Source organism: Myotis nattereri (genome assembly GCF_964212035.1).
Source record: "Myotis nattereri genome assembly, chromosome: 18".
Classification (NCBI taxonomy): domain Eukaryota; kingdom Metazoa; phylum Chordata; class Mammalia; order Chiroptera; family Vespertilionidae; genus Myotis; species Myotis nattereri.
In genome coordinates this window covers 18,994,501-19,018,775 of record NC_138093.1, presented here as the reverse complement: position 1 = coordinate 19,018,775, position 24,275 = coordinate 18,994,501, and the positions used below count along the sequence as shown (strand labels likewise).

General features: G+C 38.8%; 1 protein-coding gene across 3 annotated transcripts in view; it reads right to left on the bottom strand.

The window, feature by feature from the left end:
• The window catches only part of RABGAP1L (RAB GTPase activating protein 1 like), a gene marked incomplete at its 5' end in the record, with an annotated part of 440,168 nt that overhangs the window by 357,827 nt on the left and 58,066 nt on the right, over positions 1-24,275 (bottom strand). For all 3 annotated transcript variants that reach the window (XM_081112106.1, XM_081112105.1, XM_081112107.1), the window contains 4 exons: positions 585-726; positions 2,720-2,886; positions 7,990-8,092; positions 13,190-13,256. In XM_081112106.1, the coding sequence (XP_080968232.1) occupies positions 585-726; positions 2,720-2,886; positions 7,990-8,092; positions 13,190-13,256 (479 nt within the window). The remainder of the gene's footprint in view (positions 1-584; positions 727-2,719; positions 2,887-7,989; positions 8,093-13,189; positions 13,257-24,275) is intronic.

The following is a 24,275-nucleotide window of genomic DNA, read 5'->3' as shown; positions in this document are numbered from 1 at the left end:
CTACCCTATTAGCAGATAATATAAGGGCTTAAAGTAAAAATCTGTCATTAAGCTCTAGTTTCTATAAAAAGATTACTGAGCACACAGCCAAATGAAGTATGACTCTCATGCTGGAGGTTCAGCAGCATCCAGGTAGAAAACAGAGCAGATATCACACAAATTCAAAAAAGTGAGTGGTAAGTGTTATATAAAGCAACAACAAAGAAGTCATAAGTGAATAATGCCTCATGAGAAGTAGGGCATAACATTTCACTGAGATTCTAATGACACTTGAGAGAATTTGAAACTTCTCATTAAACACTTCAAAACTACTTCAAATAAAATAGGAAGCAAAACAGCAAAGCAGGGCTATCAAATTTAAGCAGTTGCATAAGTGGCAATGGGGACTATACAACCAAGAAACCCAATGAACCAAATTCTCTTTGCATCTAGCAGAATCTAGCCTGAGAAGGGCCGAAACTAGGAGTGACACACACACACACACACACACACACACACACACACACACACACACACACATCTTTGAGGACTGTAAGTAAAGCAGCTATATAAAGAAAGGGAACTGAGTAAGTGTCCCTTCTTACCCTCTTCTGCTTCATCCTCCTGGGGTGACATTGGGCCCCCTCCACTAGTAGGAGTGACAGGTTCCTCCTTCTCAGATTCTCTCTGTAGACTCACCACCTCATAGATTGCATCTCCAGCACTGGTGTGACCTTTTCCCTCTGTCTAAGAAAGAGATAAACATGTGTTTCAATATGAGAAATGTGAAGGAAACACTGTTTCAATGGTCCATTAAAAAAAAAAAAAAAAAAATACCACATGATCTCACTCATTCATGGATAATAGAGACCATTATAAACTTTTGAACAATAATAGATACAGAGGCAGAGCTGCCTCAAACAGATTGTCAAACTGCAGTGGGAAGGCCGGGGAGGGTTGGGTGGCAGGAGGTAGGGGGGTAAGAGATCAACTAAAGGACTTGTATGCATGCGTATAAGCATAACCAATGGACATAAGACACTGGGGGATAGGGGAGGCTGGGGGACTGTCTAGGGCGGGGGGATAAAATGGACACATATGTAATACCCTTTGTAATACTTTAAGCAATTAAAAAAAAAAAAGAAAAAAAAAATGCTGAAATGAGCCCTAGATGGTTTGGCTCAGTGGACAGATAATCTGCCTGCAGACTGAAGGGTCCCGTTCTATTCTGGTCAAGGGCACATGCCTGGGTTGCAGGCTCAATCCCCAGTATGGGGTGTGCAGGAGGCAGTCAATCAATGATTCTCATCATCACTGATGTTTCTATCTCTCTCTCTCCCTCTCCCTTCCTCTCTAAAATCAATTTTAAAAGTTTTTTTTTTAAAAAAAAAAAAAGCACTGTAATGAAAAGCAGCATGTCATGCTTGAAAAAAAATTTGGAAGTACTTTGTTCTTCACATGGTATTTGAAATGTATGGTTCTTATAGCATTATGTTAACCAATACAATGAAACCTGCTAACCATTTTGGAAGAACTCAATCTTCTTTATCATAAAAACCCAAGACACCACAGATTAAAGGGCATGCAGGTAAGCGAATGTTGCTAGATTCTTAGGACTCACTACCTCGCATTGAGATAAAGAGATATCACAACATCCCTCAACTAATTCATGGAAGTAAATAGTTTCTACCTTATAAATGTTTATATTATAAATGGATTATTTTTAAGAAGGAAAAACTAAGGCAACTGCTAATTAATTAACCAAGCATGGCCTACAAAGCCCTAGATAAACTGCCTCCAACCTCATCGCACACCTAAGTGTGTCACTACATTCCAGCCACTTTGGCCTCATTCAGCACTGGGAATCTTTAAATTCTCTCCCAGCTGAAGGTGTAGGGACATCCTTTTCTCTCTGCCAATACAGCTTTTCCTCCTACTCTTTGCTAACCCCCATCAAACTCAGATCCTTTCACTTCTACAAAGAATTTAACCTGAGTTCCCTACGTTTTGATTCTCATACCTTGTTCTTCCTTCACTTCCTTCACCACAGGTAATTACACATTTATCATATTCATGTGTTTAATGGCTATCCTGTCTACTGGACAGTATGCACCTTAAAGACAGGGACTATGTTGATTTTCAATCAGAAATAATACAGTGCCTGACACATAGGTACTCAATAAATATCAGTGGAATGAATGACTGGTAATGGTTACCTTCTTCCTTCACTATAAAACAAAAATTATGTCTATTACCTACTAACACTGCCTAATTTAGGAATGTCTTAGAAACCCTACTTTTGTTCATTTAATATTAAAATAACTTTATAACTTTACTAATAAGTCAAACAATATACAGGATGGGGCAAACATAGGTGTACAGTTGTTCATATGGAAAATAACACAATAATTAATAATAATACAAGAATAAACTGTGTTTTGCATACTTACAACTATAAACCTACATTTGCCCCACCCTATATTCATATAATAGTATAGATAGAAATAATTATGAAAAGTAATCAGATATTACTTGAATATTTATTCATTATAACTGCTGTTTTTTTTTAACTTACATTACCTAGATGTAGATTTTTCAAAACTCTATTGGTTGACTCTAAACATCATTTAATTAGAGAAATTTTATGGCTTTTTATTGCTACTTAAGGAACTATCTTGACATTTAAAAAGAATGATGGAAAAAAATATGCTATTACATGAGGAGAACAAAAAGGTCCTACCTGTTTCAACCTCATGAAGAAAGTCTCCGTGAAAGTCTTTCTGCTGAAATACCAGAATCGCTCATTTGCAGGGTATACACGTACTACTGTCTCCAGGAGAAAGCGGACAGGCTCCACCACCTCCGTGACAACCATATCCACTGCCACAGTCATGTACACTCGTTTATCTGCAGCAGAAATTTTCTGTGTTTTTATGCTGGCTTTATTATACCTTCATTATTTAAGAAAACAGTTTCCTCACTACTATCACATTACCTTCTATGTTTAATTTTAAAGGTTTTCATGTCAGTTTGATTAAATAGTAACCAAGTATTCCAAATATGTTGCTCATCACACAGAATCCTATTTTAATCAGCTATCCAAATCTTCTCTGACAACTTTAATATTTTTTCCCAAATCAGGTCTTACTATCCTAATAAAAGAGAAACATGGTAATTAGCCATAACTTCGCTACCCTTCCCATTGGCTAATCAGGGAGATATGCAAATTAACTGCCAACCAAGATGGCGGCCGGCAGCCAGGCAGCTGAAGCGAACATGAACAGGAGGCTTGCTTACTCCAGTGATGGAGGAAGTCAACGTTCCCCGCCTGCCGCAGCTCAGCTCTGAGCTCCGGATGAAACAATGTTGCAATTATAGAACCTAAACAAACCCCAGAAACCTGCTTTCAGCCAGCACGGCCTCAGAGCTTAGAGCAGCCAGTGATGGCAACAGAGTTTCAATTATAGAATCTAAACAAACCCAGGTACCTGCTTTCAGCCGGCAACAGCCTCAGAGCTGGAGCCTGCTCTCAGCTCCAGTGACAGCTATAGAAGGTAAATTAATCCCAGAATAAAAAAAGAAAAGAAAAAAGGAGAGGCTGGGAGCTTCAGTCGCCCACCAGTCTGAAAACAGCCCTCAGCCCCTCACCCAGACTGGCCAGGCACCCCAGTGGGGCCCCCCACCCTGAAGGGTGTGTGACCAGCAGCAAACAGCCATCATCCCATCATCCAGGCTGGCCAGGCACCCCAGTGGGGACCCCCACCCTGAAGGGAGTGTGACCAGCTGCAAACAGCCCTCATCCCCTCATCCAGGCTGGCCAGGCACCCAAGCGGGACCCCCACCCTGAAGGGGGTGTGACCAGCTGCAAGCAGCCATCATCCCATCATCTAGGCTGGCCAGGCACCCAAGCTGGACCCCCACCCAGATCCGGGACACGCTTCAGGGCAAACCAGCCGGCCACCACCCGTGCACCAGGCCTCTATCGTATATAGTAAATGGGTAATATGAAAACTGACCCTAACAGCAGAAGGACTGGGAATGACTGATCACTATGACACACACTGACCACCAGGGGGCAGACGCTCAATGAAGAAGCTGCCTTCTGGTGGTCAGGGCGCTCTCACATGGGAGGAGCTCTGCTCAGCCACAAGCCAGGCTGATGGCTGCCAGTACAGCGGTGGTGGTGGGAGCCTCTCCTGCCTCCTCAGCAGCGCTAAGGATGTCCAACTGCAGTTTAGGCCTGCTCCCCGCTGGCAAGTGGACATTCCCTGAGGGCTGCCGGGCTGCCAGAGTGATGTCTGATTGTCATCTTAGGCCCAATCCCCTAGGGAGTGGGCCTAAGCAAGCAGGTGGTCATCCCCTGAGGGGTCCCAGTCTGCGAGAGGGCACAGGCCGGGCTGAGGGACCCCCAATCCCCTCGAGTGCACAAATGTTTGTGCACCGGGCCTCTAGTAAAATAAATAAAATAAAATCTTCAGGATGTCTTTTACACTAAAACTATCTTTCAGGTTTCCCAGAAAAACCTCTGGAAAAATCACGGAGGCTTGCTCTTTCATTTTATAAAAAGAGATACTAGAAATCATGTTTGTTGAGTTGCTTGGAAAGATCATCAAATCAGAAGAGCTACTCTACCTTCACTATATTAAATTTGCAACGGAAGATGCTATTAAAATGAATACTTCAACATTATATGCTTTAAGAGAAATCCCTGGGTATCTGTCAGTTCCCTCCTTCATTGTCCATAATATATATATTGACCCTCAGGAAAATCACTGTGATTTTCATACATATTGTATGTATCTGAGTCCTTTTTGAGAACAACAATCAAAATTTCAGTTACTATTTAAAATGTTTACTTGGCCTTCCTTTAATTTGAATCTAGAATCTTCCAGGCCATTGGCTACTGGTTTTCTACAATTTCATAATGATAGGTTGAAATATGGATTTGATTTGATTTGATTTGCCCTACTTCAGATTCATTAGGATTTTTGAGTCTGTGGCTTGGTTACTCCATACCATTTTGTCATTTCTTCATTACTTTAAAAACTTTTTTCCAATTTATTGTGCCCACCACTTTTAGTTCTGAGTTAGAGGGAGAATCAAATGGCTAAGCCCACTAAAAGAAACATTCAATTGTGCTTTTAAAAACATTTTACAACATTTATACTCATCAACCACACATCTATTAATATCATCAAACTCAAATATTGTATTGCATTCTTATATGCATTCTGCTGCCAATTGAAGAGAAAGTAGGATTCTCTAGATATTGTACTTGATCTAGAAGACCTTAAAGTCTAAGGGAATAATGTAGAGGGGTAACAGAGAAAACACAGACTATAATACACAACTTGGTATAGTGAAAAGATCCAAGACATTTCCTCTCCCAGGGCCTCAACTTCTTCTGTAAAAATCAAACTGTAATTCATGAATCTCCTCAATAATTTATAATATCAAGGACACGATTTGAAAATTTTAGCAATCAGATAAACATTTGAGTTTGCATATGAAATAATTTAAATTTAAGATACATTATCTTTTGGATCAGAAGATTATTTTAATTCAATATTACATGAAGTTTATTTTAATAAAACATAAATTTTAAAATATATTGTCTTTTATTTGAGGAGTCAATGTGTATTAAAGTACAAAATGAAACTGAACTATGTTACATTAAAAATAGATAAAAACTGCTTTACTTATTTTTTGAAATTTGAATATTTTATTCTTCAAAATTATCAACTGGCTTATTTTTCTCATTTTTGTGGTTTCTTTCTGAGTAATAATAAGAAAGAAGTTAATAAGCTGGTACTTACAAGTATAGCTCCAGAAATAAAAAACTGTGAGTGTAAAAATTATTTATTCTTAACATATGAAAAGCTAAATTTTATATAATCATTATTTTTTCTCCCTTTTTAGCCCTCAGTATGAAATACCTTGATGTGTGATTAAATGCATGCAATTTATGGGACTGGAAAAGACTCTTTAAAGAAATTTGAGAGTAATTATCATTTTAATATTCTTCATCAATATATTGTACTTCCATATCAGTATTCACTAATGCTCCTGTGTTTAACCAAAAGTCTACATTATAAATGAAATAATGTAAGACAAAGATAAAAAAAAAAAATCCATTATTTTCTCAATATAAATTATTGGTTGAATGACAGTAAAGAATTTAGTATAAGATTATAATTCATGAGGTAATTAATGTTAGTTTGAAAGCAGATGATGGAGGAGCAAAAAAACAAACAAACAGGTAATTGACAGATACCTGGAAAAAGTAGGAATAAAAATAAACACAGTGGCCGAAACCGGTTTGGCTCAGTGGATAGAGCGTCGGCCTGCGGACTGAGGGGTCCCAGGTTCGATTCCGGTCAAGGGCATGTGCCTGGGCTGCGGGCACGTCCCCAGTGGGAGATGTGCAGGAGGCGGCTGATCGATGTTTCTCTCCCATAGATGTTTCTAACTCTCTATCTCTCTCCCTTCCTCTCTGTAAAAAAATCAATAAAATATATTATTAAAAAAAAATAAAATAAATAAACACAGTGGAAAAAATGACCAATGTGACTATATACCATTCATAAATTCTGTTCAACACTAGTCATGTTCAACAAAATGAAAAGGTAAACAACAAGGAAAAAAGGGTATGTCATAAATGATATCCTTGCTATACATTACTAAGATCTAAATTCCCTAAGTTCAAAAGACTGGAACAAAATTGTAAGTTATATTTTTTTAAAGTTAAAATGCTTATCAAAAATATGCAGAATTTTAGAATTTGCTTTCATTATTTCATTCATATTCTTCCATCATTTTGCCTCCAAATAAAATCACTCTATAATGACATATAAAACACAAAGCACAGCCCTGGCTGGTGTTGCTCATTGGTTAGAGCGCCGTACTATGCACCAACGGGTTGCGGGTTCGATTCTCGGTCAAGGGCATGTACCTGGGTTGCAGGTTCAACCAATTTTTCTCTCCCATTTTCTCTCTCTGCTTCCCTCCCTCCTATTGTTCCCTCCCTCCCTCTACCTCCTCTCTTCCTCCACTCTCTAAAAATCAATGGAAAAAATATACTCAGATGAAGGTTAACAAAAAATAAAAATAATAAAACACAAAGCACAAACACTTTCAACATAATCTAATAAAATTAACTCATGTATCTCTAGGGGGGATTCTTTTGAATAGTGGAGGTTTTCCCCAATAGATAGGTAAAATAGAAAAAGAACCTTTAAACTCTAAAGAAGAATAACTCCTAATGTAATATTTCTTTAAAGAAAATCCGCCCCTGGCTGGTGTGGCTCACTTGATTGAGCATCATCCCATGCACCAAAAGGTTGCTAATTCAATTCCTGTGAGGGCACATGCCAATGTTGCAGGCTCAATCCCTAGTAGGGGACGTGCAGGAGGCAGCCAATAGATGGTTCTCTCTCACATCGATGTTTCTTTCTCTCCCTCTTCCTTCCTCTCTCTCTAAAATCAATAAAAACATATTTTAAAAAAGAAAATTTGAAGGACTTACTGGAGATACAAATTGATTTCTCACAAAATTTAGAGCACCATTCTAAATAGTATTATGTAAATAACAATCTTCTTAAAATTCACACTGAACCTGTGTTTACTTTCTATTGTGCCTCAGTACAACAGTGTTCAGTGTCAATAATTATATATGTGTAGTAATCATGTGAAACCACATAAGATTTAGCATGTTTTAATGCATTATACACATTAACTTAGACTATTGTTTTCCCTGCAATAGACCGTTCTCCTTATGCTAAAGAAATAGTGTTGGATGTAGAAATGCAAAATGAATAGTAAGAAAACTATATCAGATATGTTTATTGTGCAAAACACAAGTCTGGGCTAAATTTTATTGTAAAATCTATTAATGAAAAAAATACTCCATTTTAAATGAGCACCAGATATTTTTTTAAAACATAGCAAAACAACACTGTCCATAATGTGAAATTTTAAGCAAATAATAAGGAATCTTTTAAGAAAATTCACCTTTTGGGGTTTCTTCATTAAGTGCCAGAAATATGGGTGCATTGGGGTTCCACATGCCGGTGATAACGTAAGCCCTCCCATCATAGCTCTTTCCCATGGATTCCTGTGAAAGTCCAAACAGAAATATATACATCAAGAAAATCACCATTTCAATTAAGTTTATCTTACTTTAAACCAGGGGTCCTCAAACTACGGCCCGCGGGCCACATGCGGCCCGCCGAAAACATTTCTTTTTTTACTTCAAAATAAGATATATGCAGTGTGCATAGGAATTTGTTCATAGTTTTTTTTTAAAACTATAGTCTGGCCCTCCAACGGTCTGAGGGACAGTGAACTGTTCCCCCCTGTTTAAAAAGTTTGAGGACCCCTGCTTTAAACAATCCAATTTACTAAAATTTGGATTTACAATCAAAAGGGGGGGGCTATTTTCTCTGTAAATTTTTTCACCCTACAAAAACATTTCTTTGAATATTAAATTCTCCTACAGCTCTCTTCAAACAGTTTCTTTTAAAGACATGTACCTTTTGGCCCGGCCAGCATGGCTCAGTGGTTGAGTGTTGACCTATGAATCAGGAGGTAAAAGTTCGATTCCTGATCAGGGCACATGCCCCAGTTGTAGGCTCATCCCCCACTGTGGGGCATGCAGGAGGCAACCGATCAATGATTCTCTCTCATCTTGATGCTTCTATCTCTTTCTCCCTCTCCCTTCCTCTCTGAAATCAATTTAAAATATTTTAAATAAAATAAAAAATAAAGACACGTACCTCTTAAAATAAAAGAGTCCATGCTGGATCACAAAAACATAATATTGCTATGAAGTTATACTTAACTTGATCTTAGGCTGCTATCAAAATCTCATATACTCACACATACAAGGATGTATGTAGTTGCTATGAAAACTATAGTATAGATCAGTGATGGTGAACCTATGACACGTGTGTCAGAGGTGACACGCAAACTCATTTTTTTGGTTGATTTTTCTTTGTTAAATGGCATTTAAATATATAAAATAAATGTCAAAAATATAAGCCTTTGCTTTACTATGGTTGCAAATATCAAAAAATTTCTATATGTGACACGGCACCAGAGTTATGTTAGGGTTTTTCAAAATGCTGACACGCCGAGCTCAAAAGGTTCACCATCACTGGTATAGATCTTACTGAAGACAGTTAAATTGAATTTATAGCTAATCACAAGATAGAATTTTCCTCCAATGCTCTAATTTTAATATATTCTTAAAATATTAATTTACTTTGTCACAATCAATACCTTCAAAGTGAATATTTTCCTGCTATATATGTCAGATATTTATACACTTTCTTAAAATCATAAGTCAATAGGAGGAGACTAATATTGGTTTGTAATCAACATGGATGCTTACTATCTCCCTCTACCCTTACACTCACTCCCTCCTTCTTCCCTCTCTCCTCTCCCCTTCTTCTTCATTTCCTCCACTCTTTAAGACTTTTACCTAGCCAGCTCCTGACTCTCCCTACAGAAGCCAGCAACTCCCTATACTGAGGGCAAGACCACATATAGTTGGGGGAGGGGGGAGGTTAAAGGTTGTCCCATGGGAGAACTGCACACAGAATACAAACATGTGCATATGCGAAACGGAATATTATCTATAGTACTTTCAATGTTCTGTACCAATTTCCTATTGTAAACAGAAAGGTTTCAAAGGGTCAGACTAAAAAAAGAGAAAACTTTTTTTACAAAATTACCCCCCTCCCACATATGCTTCTCTAAATCTCTATAAAATTGTTTCAGTCATTTGGTATATTTTTATGGTGTATTGGTGATATTTCACTTGTCGAATTGCTTAGCTTGAGTGCAAAGACCACATTCAATGAAATACACTCAAGGTAATATAAAGGAAACTCACTCAGTACCTCCAATACTCATATATTCATATTCTCCCTCTCCTTTTCTCCCTCTCCCCCTCTCCATCCCCTTCTCTCTCCTTTATCTTCTCTCTCTATCCTCTAATTAGACCCTCAAGAATGAGCATCTAACCCCACCTCCCAAAGAAACACAATCCACCTGTGGACAAGAACAGTGCAATGCTTGAGTCTAAAAAGAAGAGCCAGACCAATAAAAGTCTTTCTTTTAATTAACAAATACAAAGGAAAGTGGACAGTTAAAAGTAGAGCTAAAAGCTTTGATAAGAAGTCAGGTGGAAAAAAAATAAAAACAAAAACAAACAGAACAAAAAAAAAGAAATTAAAAAAAAGAAAAACAAACAAGAAAATAAAAACAACAAAAAAAAGAAGTCAGGTGATGACAGGTCACATCCTACCTAATAAAGAGAGAATATGCTAATTGACCCTTACACTGCAAAGATGGCGGCACCCACAGCCAATAAGTAGGGGATATGCTAATTGACTGTCCCACCCTCAAAGATGGCGGCGCCCACAGCCAATAAGGAGGGAATATGCTAATTGACTGCCCCTCCCTCAAAGATGGCAGCGCCCACAGCCACAAGATGGCGGCGTCCAGTCCCCTCAGCCCCACTGGGGCGGCAGGTGCTCTGCACACCTGCCTCCAGAGACCCCCAGTCCCCTCAGGCCCCCTGCTGCCCAGGGCCGGCCCGAGGCACAGGCAAGCCTCGGATGGCGGCTCCACAGCTGCCCAGGGCCGCCCGAGGCTCAGGTAACCAGGGCCGGCCGAGGCTCGTGCTGCCAGCAGTGGCAGCAGCAGAGGTGTGATGGGGTGTTGCCTTCCCCTGATCGCCGGGTCGCCTCCTGCGCCTGAGGGCTCCCAGACTGTGAGAGGGGACAGGCCAGGCTGAGGGACCCCCCTCCAGTGCATGAATTTTCATGCACCAGGACTCTAGTATAAAATAAAATTAGATGATGAAAGGAGACTTGCCTTGGGGTGGTGAACACAATACAATATACAGGTGATGCATTATAGAAATGTACCCCTGAAACCTATATAACTTTATTAATCAATGTCACCCCAATAAATGCAATAAAAATTTAAAAATAAATAAAGTGAAGCTAGATATGTGATGATAATAGAAACTATATGGTAGGTAAAACAGATAAAGAATAGCAGAGTATGAGGAAACTGCTAAATGCTGAGAGAAATGGAAAACATTTTTTAAATCCTTTAAAATAATTAGTCACACAGTCAAAAAATAAAGGCAAATATTGAGAAGCAGGAAGGGAGGGAGAAGGAGGGAGAGAGGCAGAGGAAGGGCAGGGAGGAAGGCAGGGAGGAAGGCAAGGAGGGAAAAGGGGAGGAAATAGCAAGAAGAAAGAAAAAGAAAGGAAGGAAGGAAGGAAGGAAGGAGAGAGAGAGAGAGAGAAAGAAAGAAAGAAAGAAAGAAAGAAAGAAAGAAAGAAAGAAAGAAAGAGGCAAAACTTTCAAAATTTGTCAGAATAATATGTAAGAAGGTGAAATTTGTTTTCAAAAGTGTTCACATATTTGGACATGTCATAGAAGACAGAGAAGTATCAAAGTCTTGCTCTGCGGGGAGAAGTAACACAGATTAGGCCAAGTTACAAGGAATACAGTATCAGGTGATCACAAAAAATAATTTTGTAATAACCAGCACTGTCCCATAATCTTCATTATAAAGTAACGAGTTCCTTTTTATTAGGCATAGTCTAGCCGAAGCTCAATAACCATGTATTAAGACTGTATGAAGATTAACAGCACTGGGTAGTAAGTCACAACTGTTGATAACTGCAAATGCTGGCCCTCCCACCTGACCAACTTCTGGTTGTACAGGTCAGCCCACTTCTCTTTCCAGGGGCTTTAATGCCGGCAAGCCCTTTGATTTCAACATGGACTCTTAAAGGTGGAGACTGCACGACAATGAGACACACAAGGGGCCTCAGGAGTTCATGCCAGGCCTGTAATTCTATAATGTGAACTTAAGTTCATGGAAAAATCTCTGCCAGTGATTCATCTTAATCTCTGAAACTGTGAAAGACCATGACTAGTTAAGACCTAGAAGCATGTACGCATTTTTTAATGTCCCTGAACAACTGCCTCATGGAATTTTCAGGGCTTGAAATGCTCTGGATTGCCTCAGGTAAAAGCACTTGCATTACTGCTGTGCCTTAAAGAGGGATGGAGGAGAGATGGATCAAAAGCTCATTTGTTTGCACATTCACTGTAACTGGTTGTCCTCACCATGGGGTTCTTACTCTAAATTCCTGTGGCTCACTAGACCAACTCAACCCACTTAATGAGAGCACTTAACCCACTGCTATAGTTACAGACTCATAAGGTCTGTTCCCATCATAAGACTATGAATCCACAGATGGTGAGAGTTGTGTTCTACCTTATCTACAACCCCAGCACTTCACACAATGCTTGGCACATAGTTAGAAGTTCAAAAAGGCTGACTGAAACATCCCAGTACCACTAGAAAACCATGTGATCGTCACCATGAAATAAAGAAAATGTTGACATAATTGGTGACATTTATCTGACATTCGCAAAACACAGCTGAAAAGAAGAAAAAAAAACATTTAGTACTTGTTATCACTAAATATAAAAACTGCAGTGAAGTAAGTAAAAAGCTTTATGCTTACTCTAAGATGACCATTTCCTATAACATTTCTAAATTGCAAAGTAAATGTTTTCATTAATTGCAATATTAGAAGGTGTTTATGTTTAAAAGTTAGGATGGCTTGCTAATTTACATCAAATACAAACTCTTAAATATATATTGACCTTTAAGGGCATTCCTGAAATAAATAGCACTCCCACAATACATATACTTTGCTAAGGATAGATAATCAAGGAGGAGATATTCAGAAAGGGAAATGCTTTTAAGAAAATAAAAGCATCTATCACAGGACTCAAATTAATAACAGTGCATTAAAATAAATAAAAGGTACCATATTCACTCTGGATACGCCTGTGATAATCATGTCCTTGTTATTTTTGGCTCAAAGAAAAGACATCCTCCTAAGAAGCCAAACAGATGAATAGATGGACATCGTCATAACACTGTTCTTCTATTTGCTTTGAACTTGCATATGATTTTTTGGTGGGAATTGTCCCAAATCTCTCCCTCATAAGTAATTTTAAGTTTAGGTTTTCAAATTTCATTATTACTATTATACAGCTGAAAGTTAGAAACAGATCTCTCAATATGACAATTTTAAAATAGAAAATATTTTAAAAATATAAAATAACTAGATCTATACTTGGTTAAAGTGTTTAAGGTTAATATTACCATATCCAGTAAATGCATGTCACTGTTCTTCACGTTTCGACCTGGGCTTAATAACATTCCAAAACATCTGAAAATTTGAGGGAAAAAGGAGAAATAAGGTATCAAAAATATATAGAAGCCCAGTGAACAAAAAGCCTTTTTATAATAACTATATAATCTGACCTCTGTACTTACAAATAGCTTTCTTATTATAGAGAAACAGCACAGATAAAAATTCATTAAGATACATAATAAAAATTACATAGAAATAACTTATCTAAATTGCCAGATCTTTATTTCTACATGTAAAAGATTACCAGTGATCAGAAACTGTGATAAAAATGGCCACAAAAATTTTTGATTGAAACAGAAAACAGTTGAAGTTATTCCAAACATATAGGTCAAGATCATATAACCCAATTAAATTAAAAAGGAGATTTTTTTTTAAGAATAAGAAAAAGACACTGTGCTCTCCCTTTGTATCAAGCTATATTAACAGAAACAATCACCCTGGCCCTCACCAGTCATGTTCACTGAGTAGCTTATTAAAACTATGTCCTCATTTGAAAAGAAAAATAATAATATAAAATACATTACTAAAAGTACTATTATTCAGTGAAAACATTATCCAATGTATTATATGTTAGTAACCATTTACTTTATTCCATGCTTCCTGATGTAAAAGAAGTGTTAGAAATCCCATCAACACTACCCCTTTATTTGTAGAAGGTTTTCATAAGCTGCAAAATTCAGTTAAATCTAATATTTTTATTTGTTAGGATATACTTGTTAATTCTGCTTTAGAGGGAAGAAAGGTAAAGCCCAGAGAAGTTAAACAATTTATTCATATTAACGTGGCTATTCCACAGGTCTTGTAACTCAAGAGGCAATGTGATCTGTCCACTGTGTCCCTCAGCCAACAACACATACTCACACGTACTAGTGTTTTTATTGTAGCTTTCCAAATTTAATATGCTATGAAGCACTTTATACAAGGGTTAGAGAATATAAGTCAATTAAATATGAGATTTTTCAAATTTTTTTAAAATATATTTTATTGATTTTTTACAGAGAGGAAGGGAGAGGGACAGAGAGTCAGAAACATTGATCAGCTGCCTCCTGCACACCCCCCACTGGGGATGTGCCCATAACCATGGTACATGCCCCTGACCGGAATCGAACCTGGGACCCCTCAGTCCGCAGGCAGACGCTCTATCCACGGAGCCAAACTGGCTAGGGAGAGATTTTTCAAATTTTAAAATAGTGGCAGTTAACCAGTCAATATTGAATCTGATCCTTGTTATTTCCCAAAGGTTTACTTTTCTAGTAGCACTAGCTTTTTCTCTTTTTTTTCTATGATCAAGGTAAGTGATTGATCCTATCCAAACAGGAGTTCAGTAAGCAGTGAAACACTATTTCCTGTGAGTACTTCGAGATATTTTGCTCAGGGCTCCCTTTGGCATCCAAAAACAATCAAGTACATAACAAAGATAAAGTTGAAAATCTCTGAGGATAACTTTCCAAGCATATTATTGTATCACTGAACAAAATATAATCTACTAATACAGAGATAATTATATTCTAATAGTCATAATTGCAATATTACTACTATACACTATTTGATCTCTCTCCTATGAACTACTATAATAAACATTACCTGTATAAATTAAATGTTAATTAATTATGCAATTCATTGTACTATTTCTCTGACTATTGCTTAAATTCTTGATAAACAAAAATAAAAGTTATTTTCAGATATGAAATTGGATCCCCCAACAAAGAAATCAGATCAATAAAGACAGAAGATTTGTCTCACATTCCCTGGACAGCAGTCCCCCCTTATCTGCTGGGGATTCATTCCTTACATGAAACTACAGATGGTACCAAACCACATATATACTATGTTTAAGCTGTACATACAGACCCTTTCACTTAAAGCAGTGGTTCTCAACCTCCTGGCCTTTTAAATACAGTTCCTCATGTTGTGACCCAACCATAAAATTATTTTCGTTGCTACTTCATAACTGTAATGTTGCTACTGTTATGAATCATAATGTAAATATCTGATATGCAGGATGGTCTTAGGCGACCCCTGTGAAAGGGTCGTTCGACCCCCAACGGGGTTGCGACCCACAGGTTGAGAACCGCTGCAGCATCTTACAGCTCTTGGGCATATCCGAATTGTCAACATCACTACTCTTCCACTTTGGGGCTATCATTAAGTAAAATAGCAGTGACTTAAATACAAGTACAGCGATAGCTTAACAGTAGATCTGAAAACCAAGGCGACAACTAAGTGACTAACAGGCAGGGAGAGTATATGGCCTGATTTTGTCACCTTACTCAAAACAGCATATAGCCCTAGCCAGTTTGGCTCAGTAGATAGAGCCTTGGCCTATGGACCAAAGGTACCCGGGTTCGATTCCAGTCAAAGGCACGTACCTTGGTTGCAGGCTCCTCCCCAGCTTGGCCCTGGGGGCTTGCACAGGAGGCAACCAATCAATGTGTTTCTCTCACATCAATGTTTCTCTCTGTCTTTCCCTCTCTCTCCCACTCTCTCTAAAAATCAATAAAAAAAAAAAATCCCTCAAATGAGGATTAACAAAAAGAAAAAAAAACATGTAATTTAAAACTCATGTGTTGTTTTTTTCTAGAATTTTCCATTTAATATTTTCAGGCCATAGTTGCCACGGGTAACTGAAACTGAGGATAAGAAGAAACTACTACACATTTTGCTTCAGCTTTCACCAATCATAGTTTAAAAGAACAATTCCCTATAGTATAAGGTTTTTAAGTTATAAAACTATTATATACTCATTGTAAAAAGTTAATGAATACCAAAATATATAGGAAAAAAATTAATTCTCCCTTCTCTCCCTATCTTAGGCCCATTAGAAACTAATGCCAAAGTTTAATTGCATCCTCCATACTTTTCTTTTGCTGTTTTTGAAAATTTAAACTCTTATTTTGTTCATCTAGCACTTATAGGTAAATACTATATTTTTATAATGGTACAATTTTATACTTCTTTAATATAATTCCTATGTTAAGATCTACTGCAAAAGGAGCCTTGGAAGTTTAGGTATTCCTTAAATGGCAATGCTTATTACCTTCTTTTGATGATGCTTGATGTACTATTCTTTTTCTGGGTTATAAAAAAAATCCTGCCACCAACTGGCAGTGTAACCTTAGAGAAAGCACCCCACCCCCTTGGGCCTCCACTTCCTCTTTCAGAAAGGGGGATAATAAATACATTCTGAGGGTTCTTCCAGCACTAAATTTGCACAATTTTTTTTCTATCAAGCTGTATTAGTCATTTCCAAAATTATACTTCATTAAAGCACATCAGGTTTCCTGTGGGACAAGCAGGGTCTATTAGGAATAAGGTGTCAGTAATTAGATAGATATTATTATCACCACTAACACCTAAGGCAAATAGTAAGTGTTTCACTGGGGAGTTCAAAGCATTCAACCTTCACTTATTAACTCTATAAATAATGTAGAAAGCAAATTGCTAGCACATCTATTTTCTGAAGGAGTTCACAGGCTAGTAGGGGAGGAAAATAAGTAAACAGACAATTACAACCTGAGATGGTGAGTTCTCTGACAGCTGTAAATGCAGAATGCTAACAAGCAGAGCAGAGACACACCCAGCATTATTTATAATATAGTAAGTAGCTGACCTGCCCAAAATTTGAAATCAAACCTTCTGAGAATGAGATGATATTATCATATTAATTATGCCAGCTACTGTTTATTGAATGCCTTAACTTTAAGTCAGATATTACTATATTGTTACATTTATATTTCAAAACAACCTTCTAATAACCTAATAATAAAACTGGTTTTCAGTAAGTAGAAGTGATTTTCCCAAACCACACACATATTAAATTATAACGCTGGGATTCAAGCTCTTGTCTATGACTCAAAAACCGCCTGGTTTTTCACACATTATATTCTGACTGCCTCCCTAGACTATCGGTAGAACAGATTATACATTTCCTGGGTGATCCTGGGCAAGCCACACACTTCAAAGTTTCACCACATTTCTGAAATACCAATACTTCCTGTATACATGTTCATGAAGTTAATGTAAAGTTGAAATGAAAAAAACTAATAGTGGACTAACACTGCAAACTACAGAGCAGTGCCAATTATAAATTATTATTACAATTACCAAAGAGAAAGTTCAGTCTTCCATAATGCCTAGTGAGCTTTTACTCAAAACAGTTTTAAACAGCTTTAACACCAAGTTAGTACCCATACCAACACCAAAAGCTCAGTGTATCTAGCATTGCTTTAGACTTAACAGTGGGCAAATAAGTGAGAAAGATAAAGATGATATGTTAATACACTGCAATAGGAGACTAATTATTTTCAACTTTAGCTTTTTGTCCCTCAAATCATTAGGATTCTATACACCTCCATAAAAATTATGGATAAAAAATAGGAGAGGAAAGACAAAGAAAAGGATGCAGGCTAAACTTTGTTATTAAAAATGAAAAAAAATGACAGTATGACAGAAGGGGCAAACAACCACAAACAAGAAAAGCTATAACAAATCATATTTTTAGAACATATAAAAACTCCAAACAATTTCATAAAAATTGGAATCCCAGTATGTTTCAACATAAAGAATTTAAAACAAAATATAGAAAAGCCTCCTACATAAAATTATTGGATTGTTTTTGCCTTACTGAAGGAATCAAGGAGAGAAAGATATACAGGCATTCCTCAGTATGCACAGTAGTGTGGAAATACAATAACCTTGCAAGCTGGAACTCTGCAAAAGTTACCTTATAATCCGCGGGGGAAATATGATTGTTCTGTGATCTTTAAATACTGGTAATGACAAATTCTAGAGTATGACCACGGAAGTAGGTGATTGAGGCAGGAAAAAGGACAAGATCTTAGGACAAACAGAAGTCAAGAAACTAAGAAGCTAGATTATTAGAAAAATGATCTACATAGATGCTAAAACTGCCAAAATTAAAATAAGCCTAATAATTAGAGTGACAGTGAGCCAGGAGCTAAATCTTCAAAGAATGATGGGAACCCATAAGAATTTGTAGATAACTGCAGCGAGACAGGTGAGCAGACGATAAAACCTGAGAGCACAAACTCTAAAGCTGGAAGTTTTTAAGGAAGGAGGAACAACAGTGGAAGAAGCAAAGGCATACAAGAAAGATGCTTTTACACCTCCAGTCCAGAGGTACAGGCAGTGGGAAAGAGCCATCATTTGAAAAGCAAAAGCCAGGTCCTATAAAGTGAAAGTGACATTCAGAAACAAGGTGGAGGTGGAGGAAAAAAGGAATTGTGCTGATGATGGACTATGAGTTCTAGAGTGTAGAATGGAGTGGTTTAGAAAGTTGGGCCCAGGTGAAAGATGGGGGGCATATACAGAGTCATTTGGGGATTAGAATCTGAGTATTGATGAAAAACCCAGGAGTCTTATAAGGCCTAAGAGGAACAGGCAAAGTAGAAATAGATTATTTCAGTGAGGCTGAAGGTTGAGGGTAAGAAGAAGGACCTTGGCAAGAGCATGCAGAGCTTTGGAGTACCCTGCTTCACCACAGTTTGGATAGCTAAGGTGCACAAGTCAAGGGAGAGGCAGTATTACCAGAGGAATGTGGTGCTCTCGGCACACTCTTACTGATATTGATGGGGGAGGGTAGGAAGGGAAACAGAATACATGAGTGTGGAGGAGGTTTTATTTAAAGGAGGTTTTTCTTTACATCAAGAAAAGATTACTTCTGGATGTCCAAAGACACTCCCATTTGATGAGTTTGCAAAGTTATAAAAATATCCTCAGGTGAGGATTAACAATAACAAAAAAACGAATTATTAAATGTAATAGAAAGTGAATTCTAAAGAATACCCTAAAGCTAAGGGAGAGCCCCAAGGAACAGCAAACTCAGAGGGTCCACTCCCTAAGACCATCGGAAAACACATATATAATTACATAGTTTTTGTGATTAATCACTATGCTTTAATTATGTTCAATTTGTAACAATGAAAATACATCCTGCATATCAGATCTTTACATTACGATTCATTACGATTCATAGCAAAATTACAGTTATGAAGTAGCAACGAAAATAATTTTATGGCTGGGGGTCACCACAACATGAGGAACTGGATTAAAGGGTCGCAGCATTAGGAAGGTTGAGAACCACTACCCTAAAGCTTTATTCAGACCTCACTAGAGAGGGTATGATGGCAACCTAGTGGAAGACAAAGAAGTTTATTGGATTGCTCAGGCAAAGCTGGGCCACAAGCAAGCAAAACAACCCTTGAGGTGCAGGCAGCCAAGGTGGGCAGGCAACAGTGGAAATGAGGACTCCTGGAGCCAGCTTACTGGCAGAGTGGTGCAAGCCCCGGAGCCCACAGTGTTTGTGTCTGGAGGCCACAGGTCTCGCTGAGTCAGGACCAGGACTGAGGGCTAATAGATGGTGAGCGTGCACTGGATGCCCAGCTGGAGCGCAGCACCGTTGGATGTTCCAGAATCTTGCAGCAAGAAATAAGCACACCAGAACCAGGAAAAGTCCCTTTCTCCTGCAGTGTCCCTCCAGCACCCTCTACTGGCACAATTTAATATTGTGCTTGCTTGCAAAGAAGAAATAGGTAAAGTTTCAACTAATGCAGACAAAAAGAATAGATTTGGAACCAAGAGACAGTAAACTGATTACCAGAATAGAATATAATTAAAATACCCCATCTCTTCTAATTATTTAACAGCCAGGTTTGAAATCACAATTTCAAATAAGAAATAAGAAATTCTTTTCTTAATGTAAATTAAGAACATAAATTGGCTCACCATTATGAAAAATATGGAGGCTCCTCAAAAAAAACTTCTTTTAATTTAAAAATAGATCTACCATATGATCCAGAAATACCATTTCTGGATATATATACAAAGAAAATGAAAACAGGATATCAAAGAGATATGAGACATATGCACTCCCATGTTTATTGCAGCATTATACACAATAACCAAGATATAAAAACAACCAAAGTACCCATCAATGGATGAATAAAGATGGCACACACACACACACACACACACACACACGAATATTATTAAGCCATGATAAATAAGAAAATCTTGCCATTTGCAACAACATAAATGAACCTTGAAGATACTATGCTGTGAGAGTGGGGAATAGAAGAGATGTTGTTTAAGGGCACATACTTGCAACTAGTAGTAAATAAGTAACAGAGGTCTAACCCACGGTATAATGAATGTAGAAAGCAATACTGTGGTATAATCAAACTTGCTCAGAGACCAAATTTTAATTATTCCAATCACAAAAAAATAATTATATGACATTACAGAGGTGCTAACTATCACTACAATAGCAATCATATTATAATACATAAATATATCAAATCAATATGTTGTATACCTTAAATTTACAGTATTATATATCAATATAACATTATATATATAAAAAGGCTAAGTGACCAACCGCACCTCTGTCCGACCATCCAACCAACTAGCCAGCTGGTAATTATGACAAGCACTGACAATCCTATCTAATAAAAGAGAAACATGGTAATTGGCGTACGACCGCTACCCTTCCCATTGGCTAATCAGCGAGATATGCAAATTAACTGTCAGCCAAGATGGCGGCCGGCAGCCAGGCAGCTTTAAACTAACATGAGGCTTGCTTGCTTCAGTGACGGAGGACTCCAACGTTCCCCACCTGCTGCTGCAGGCCTCTGAGCTGGCAGTTTGAAACATAGTTACAAAAATAGAAGCTAAGCAAAACCCCAGAAACCAGCTTTCAGCTAGCCGGGATCTCAGACCTGGAGTTGATACAGAGTTTCGATTGTAGAACCTAAACAAACCAGATACCTGCTTTCAGGAGCTGAGGCCTAAGAGCTGGAGCCTCAGAGCTAAAGCTGGCCCAGAATAAAAAAAAAAAGAAAGAAAGAAAAAAAGGAGCAGTTGGGAGCTTCAGTCCCAGCCTGAAAACAGCCCTCAGCCCCTCACCCTGACTGGCCAGTCACCCCAGTGGGGACCCCCACTCTGAAGGGTGTGTGACCAGCTGCAAACAGCCATCATCCCCTCATCCAAGCTGGCCAGGCACCCCAGTGGGGACCCCCACCCTGATCTGGGACACCCTTCAGGGCAAACCAGCCAGCCCCCACTCATGCACCAGGCTTCTATTCTATATAGTAAAAGGGTAATATGCCTCCCAGCACCGGGATCAGTGGAGCCGCGAGGTCTCCCGGCACCGGGATCAGCATGACAGGGTGCAGCGCCCAAACCCCCTGATCACCCTGTGGCTCTGTGTGTGACAGGGGGCGGGGCGACAACCTCCCTATCGGCCCTGCTCTGTTCCTGACAGGGAAAGGCGCCCCAACTCCCTGATCGGCCCTGCTCTGTGCCTGATAGGGGGGTGCTCCCCAACCTCCTAATCGCCCTGCGGCTCTGTGGTTGATAGAGGGCCACGCCCCAACCCCCCTCCCCCACGGGCCCTGCTCTGTGTGTGATGGGGTAGAGCCATAACCTCCCCATCGGCCCTGCCCTGAGTGTGACAGTGGCGGCGCCCCAACCCCCTGATCGGCCCTGCTCTGTGGGTGATAGAGGGCGGCGCCCTAACCCCCTGATGGGCCCTGCTCTGTGCGTGACAGGGGGGAGTTCCCCAACCCCCTCATGGGCCCTGCTCTGTGCATGACAGGGGGGAGCTCCCCAACCACCTGATGGGCCCTGCTCTGTGCGTGACAGGGGGGAGCTCCCCAACCCCGATCAGCCCTGCTCTGTGCGTGACAGGGGGTGGCGCCGCAACCTCCCATTGACCCTGCCTTGAGTGTGACAGGTGGCAGTGCCCCAACCCCCCAATCAGCCCTACCCTGAGCGTGACTGAGGGTGGTATCGCAACCTCCCGATCCGCCCTGCTCTGTGCATGACAGGGGGCAGCGCCCCAATTCCCCAATCAGCCCTGCTCTGAGCCCAACCAGGGGCTGCACCTAGGGATTAGGCCTGCCCTCTGCCACATGGGAGCAAGCCTAAGCCAGCAGGTCATTATCTCCTGAGGGGTCCCAGACTGCAAGAGGGCACAGGCCAGGCTGAGGGACCCTCCCTTCCCCCCAGAGTGCACAAATTTTTGTGCACCAGGCCTCTAGTTTAAAAATAAACATTGACTCGCGCATGCACGATACATGTAAAGTTCTCACTGGTGCCAATCGCATGTGTGTGTTTTGATTTGTCATTGTCAATTTGGTTGTTTTTGTTGGCATTCAACATGAACCACATCGTGATTTATTCATTGATCATCTGACTGACCTACCAGTCGGTACATATGAAACGCACTGGCAATTTAAAAATAAACCTGGACTTGCGCATGCACAATACATATAAAGCTCTCGCTGGTGCCAGTATAATACTATATTATAAATACTATTTTGACATGTAATTTTTTGCAGTAACATAATTACCACAAGAATCTTCTAATTAATTTCCTTTCAATGTGCACGAATCTGCGCACCAGGCCACTAGTATAACATAATAAAAAATTACTTCTATATATGAACAACCTAGAACTCTCCTCAGCTAAGGCCCAGAAGCCCCTTTGTCCATAACTGTCTTGATTAGTCACCTTAAATTAAATAAAGCTAAGTAAAGGTCTCTTGCCGCTAGAAAAGCAATCAATTAATTAATAAATCATTATTATATTATAGAAGTATACTATGATTTAGAAAAGAATTCAAAAAGAGTTCTAATAGCCCAACCCATGTGGCTCAGTGACTGGGCATAGACCTATGAACCAGGAGGTCACATTTCAACTCCCGATCAGGGCACATGCTCGGGTTTCGAGCTCAACCTCCAGTAGAGGGGTGTGGGGGGGGGGTAAGGGGAGGTTCCTGCAGGAGGCAGCCAATCAATGCTTCTCTCTCAGTATTGATATTTCTATCTCTCCCTCTCTGAAATCAAAAAATATATATTTTTAAAAATATATATATATATGTGTGTATATATATATATTTTTTAAAAGAGCTCCAATAGAAATCTATAGGTTGTACCAATGTCAATTTCCTAATTCTCCTATTGTACTAGAGTTATATAAGATGTTCCCATTTAGAGAAGCTGGGGGAAGTATGCATGGAGCCTCTCTATACTATTTTGTAATTTCCTGTGAGTCCATAATTATTTCAAATTTAAAAGTTTATTTAAATATGAGCTCCAACATCTGTAATAGATAAACTTATACAAACATAGTATTTCTTAGTATCTGACGCTAAAAAGGTAGTAGTACTACATACATACGTCTATAGTGCTATCTCCATCTACTGGGTGCCAGCAGAAGCCAGCAATGAAAGACATTGAAAATTCTGTCCTAATCACAAGTTCCAGCCCAAAGGCTGAAAAACAGAAGCTTCCAATTAATAAAGCATCTAAAATAACTATCAGAGAACAATGAAAGCATCTCAAAGCATCTAAAATAACTATCGGAGAACAATGAAATCGTTTTGTATAACTAAACTTTGCTTTTCTAAGGAAAAAGAGAGTCATCTTTCTAATAAATGTTTCTCATTCTCAGGATGTCCATTAAGAAAAGTTATTAGGATATCTGAGACTCTTGATTTGATTAAAAGATTTCATAGATACACTAACTTACATAAGGGGATAAAAGATGCAAATAAAACTAACATCTAGGCAACGTGAAGTCAGTGACTTGAGCTTCTTTCTAAATCAAACAGGAACAACTTGCCTAGGGTAAAGACAAAAGTATATGCTAGGCAAATTCAGCAAAAGACCCTCAGAATGGACTAACATCCAATTAAATCAGCACAAAAATAACAAACAGCTCTAACACTACCACCTACTACCGTCTACGTTAGCGATGTCAAACTATGCTAGAAAATTGTTTGGACTGTAAGAAGAAAATAGCCCCTGATGATTTTTTTTTCAGTACCTGTTGGCTTGGAAATCTTTTCCTTAAGAAAATAATTCAAAAAAAGGTAACTGCCAGCAACGACGTTTACAATCCAGAGGTGTTAAGAATTCTCTTGACAAGACTGCCACCTACTGGATTACCTTAAATTCCAGAATTTAACATTTTGAGATTTTAAAACGTTAAATACCACATATAACCAATAA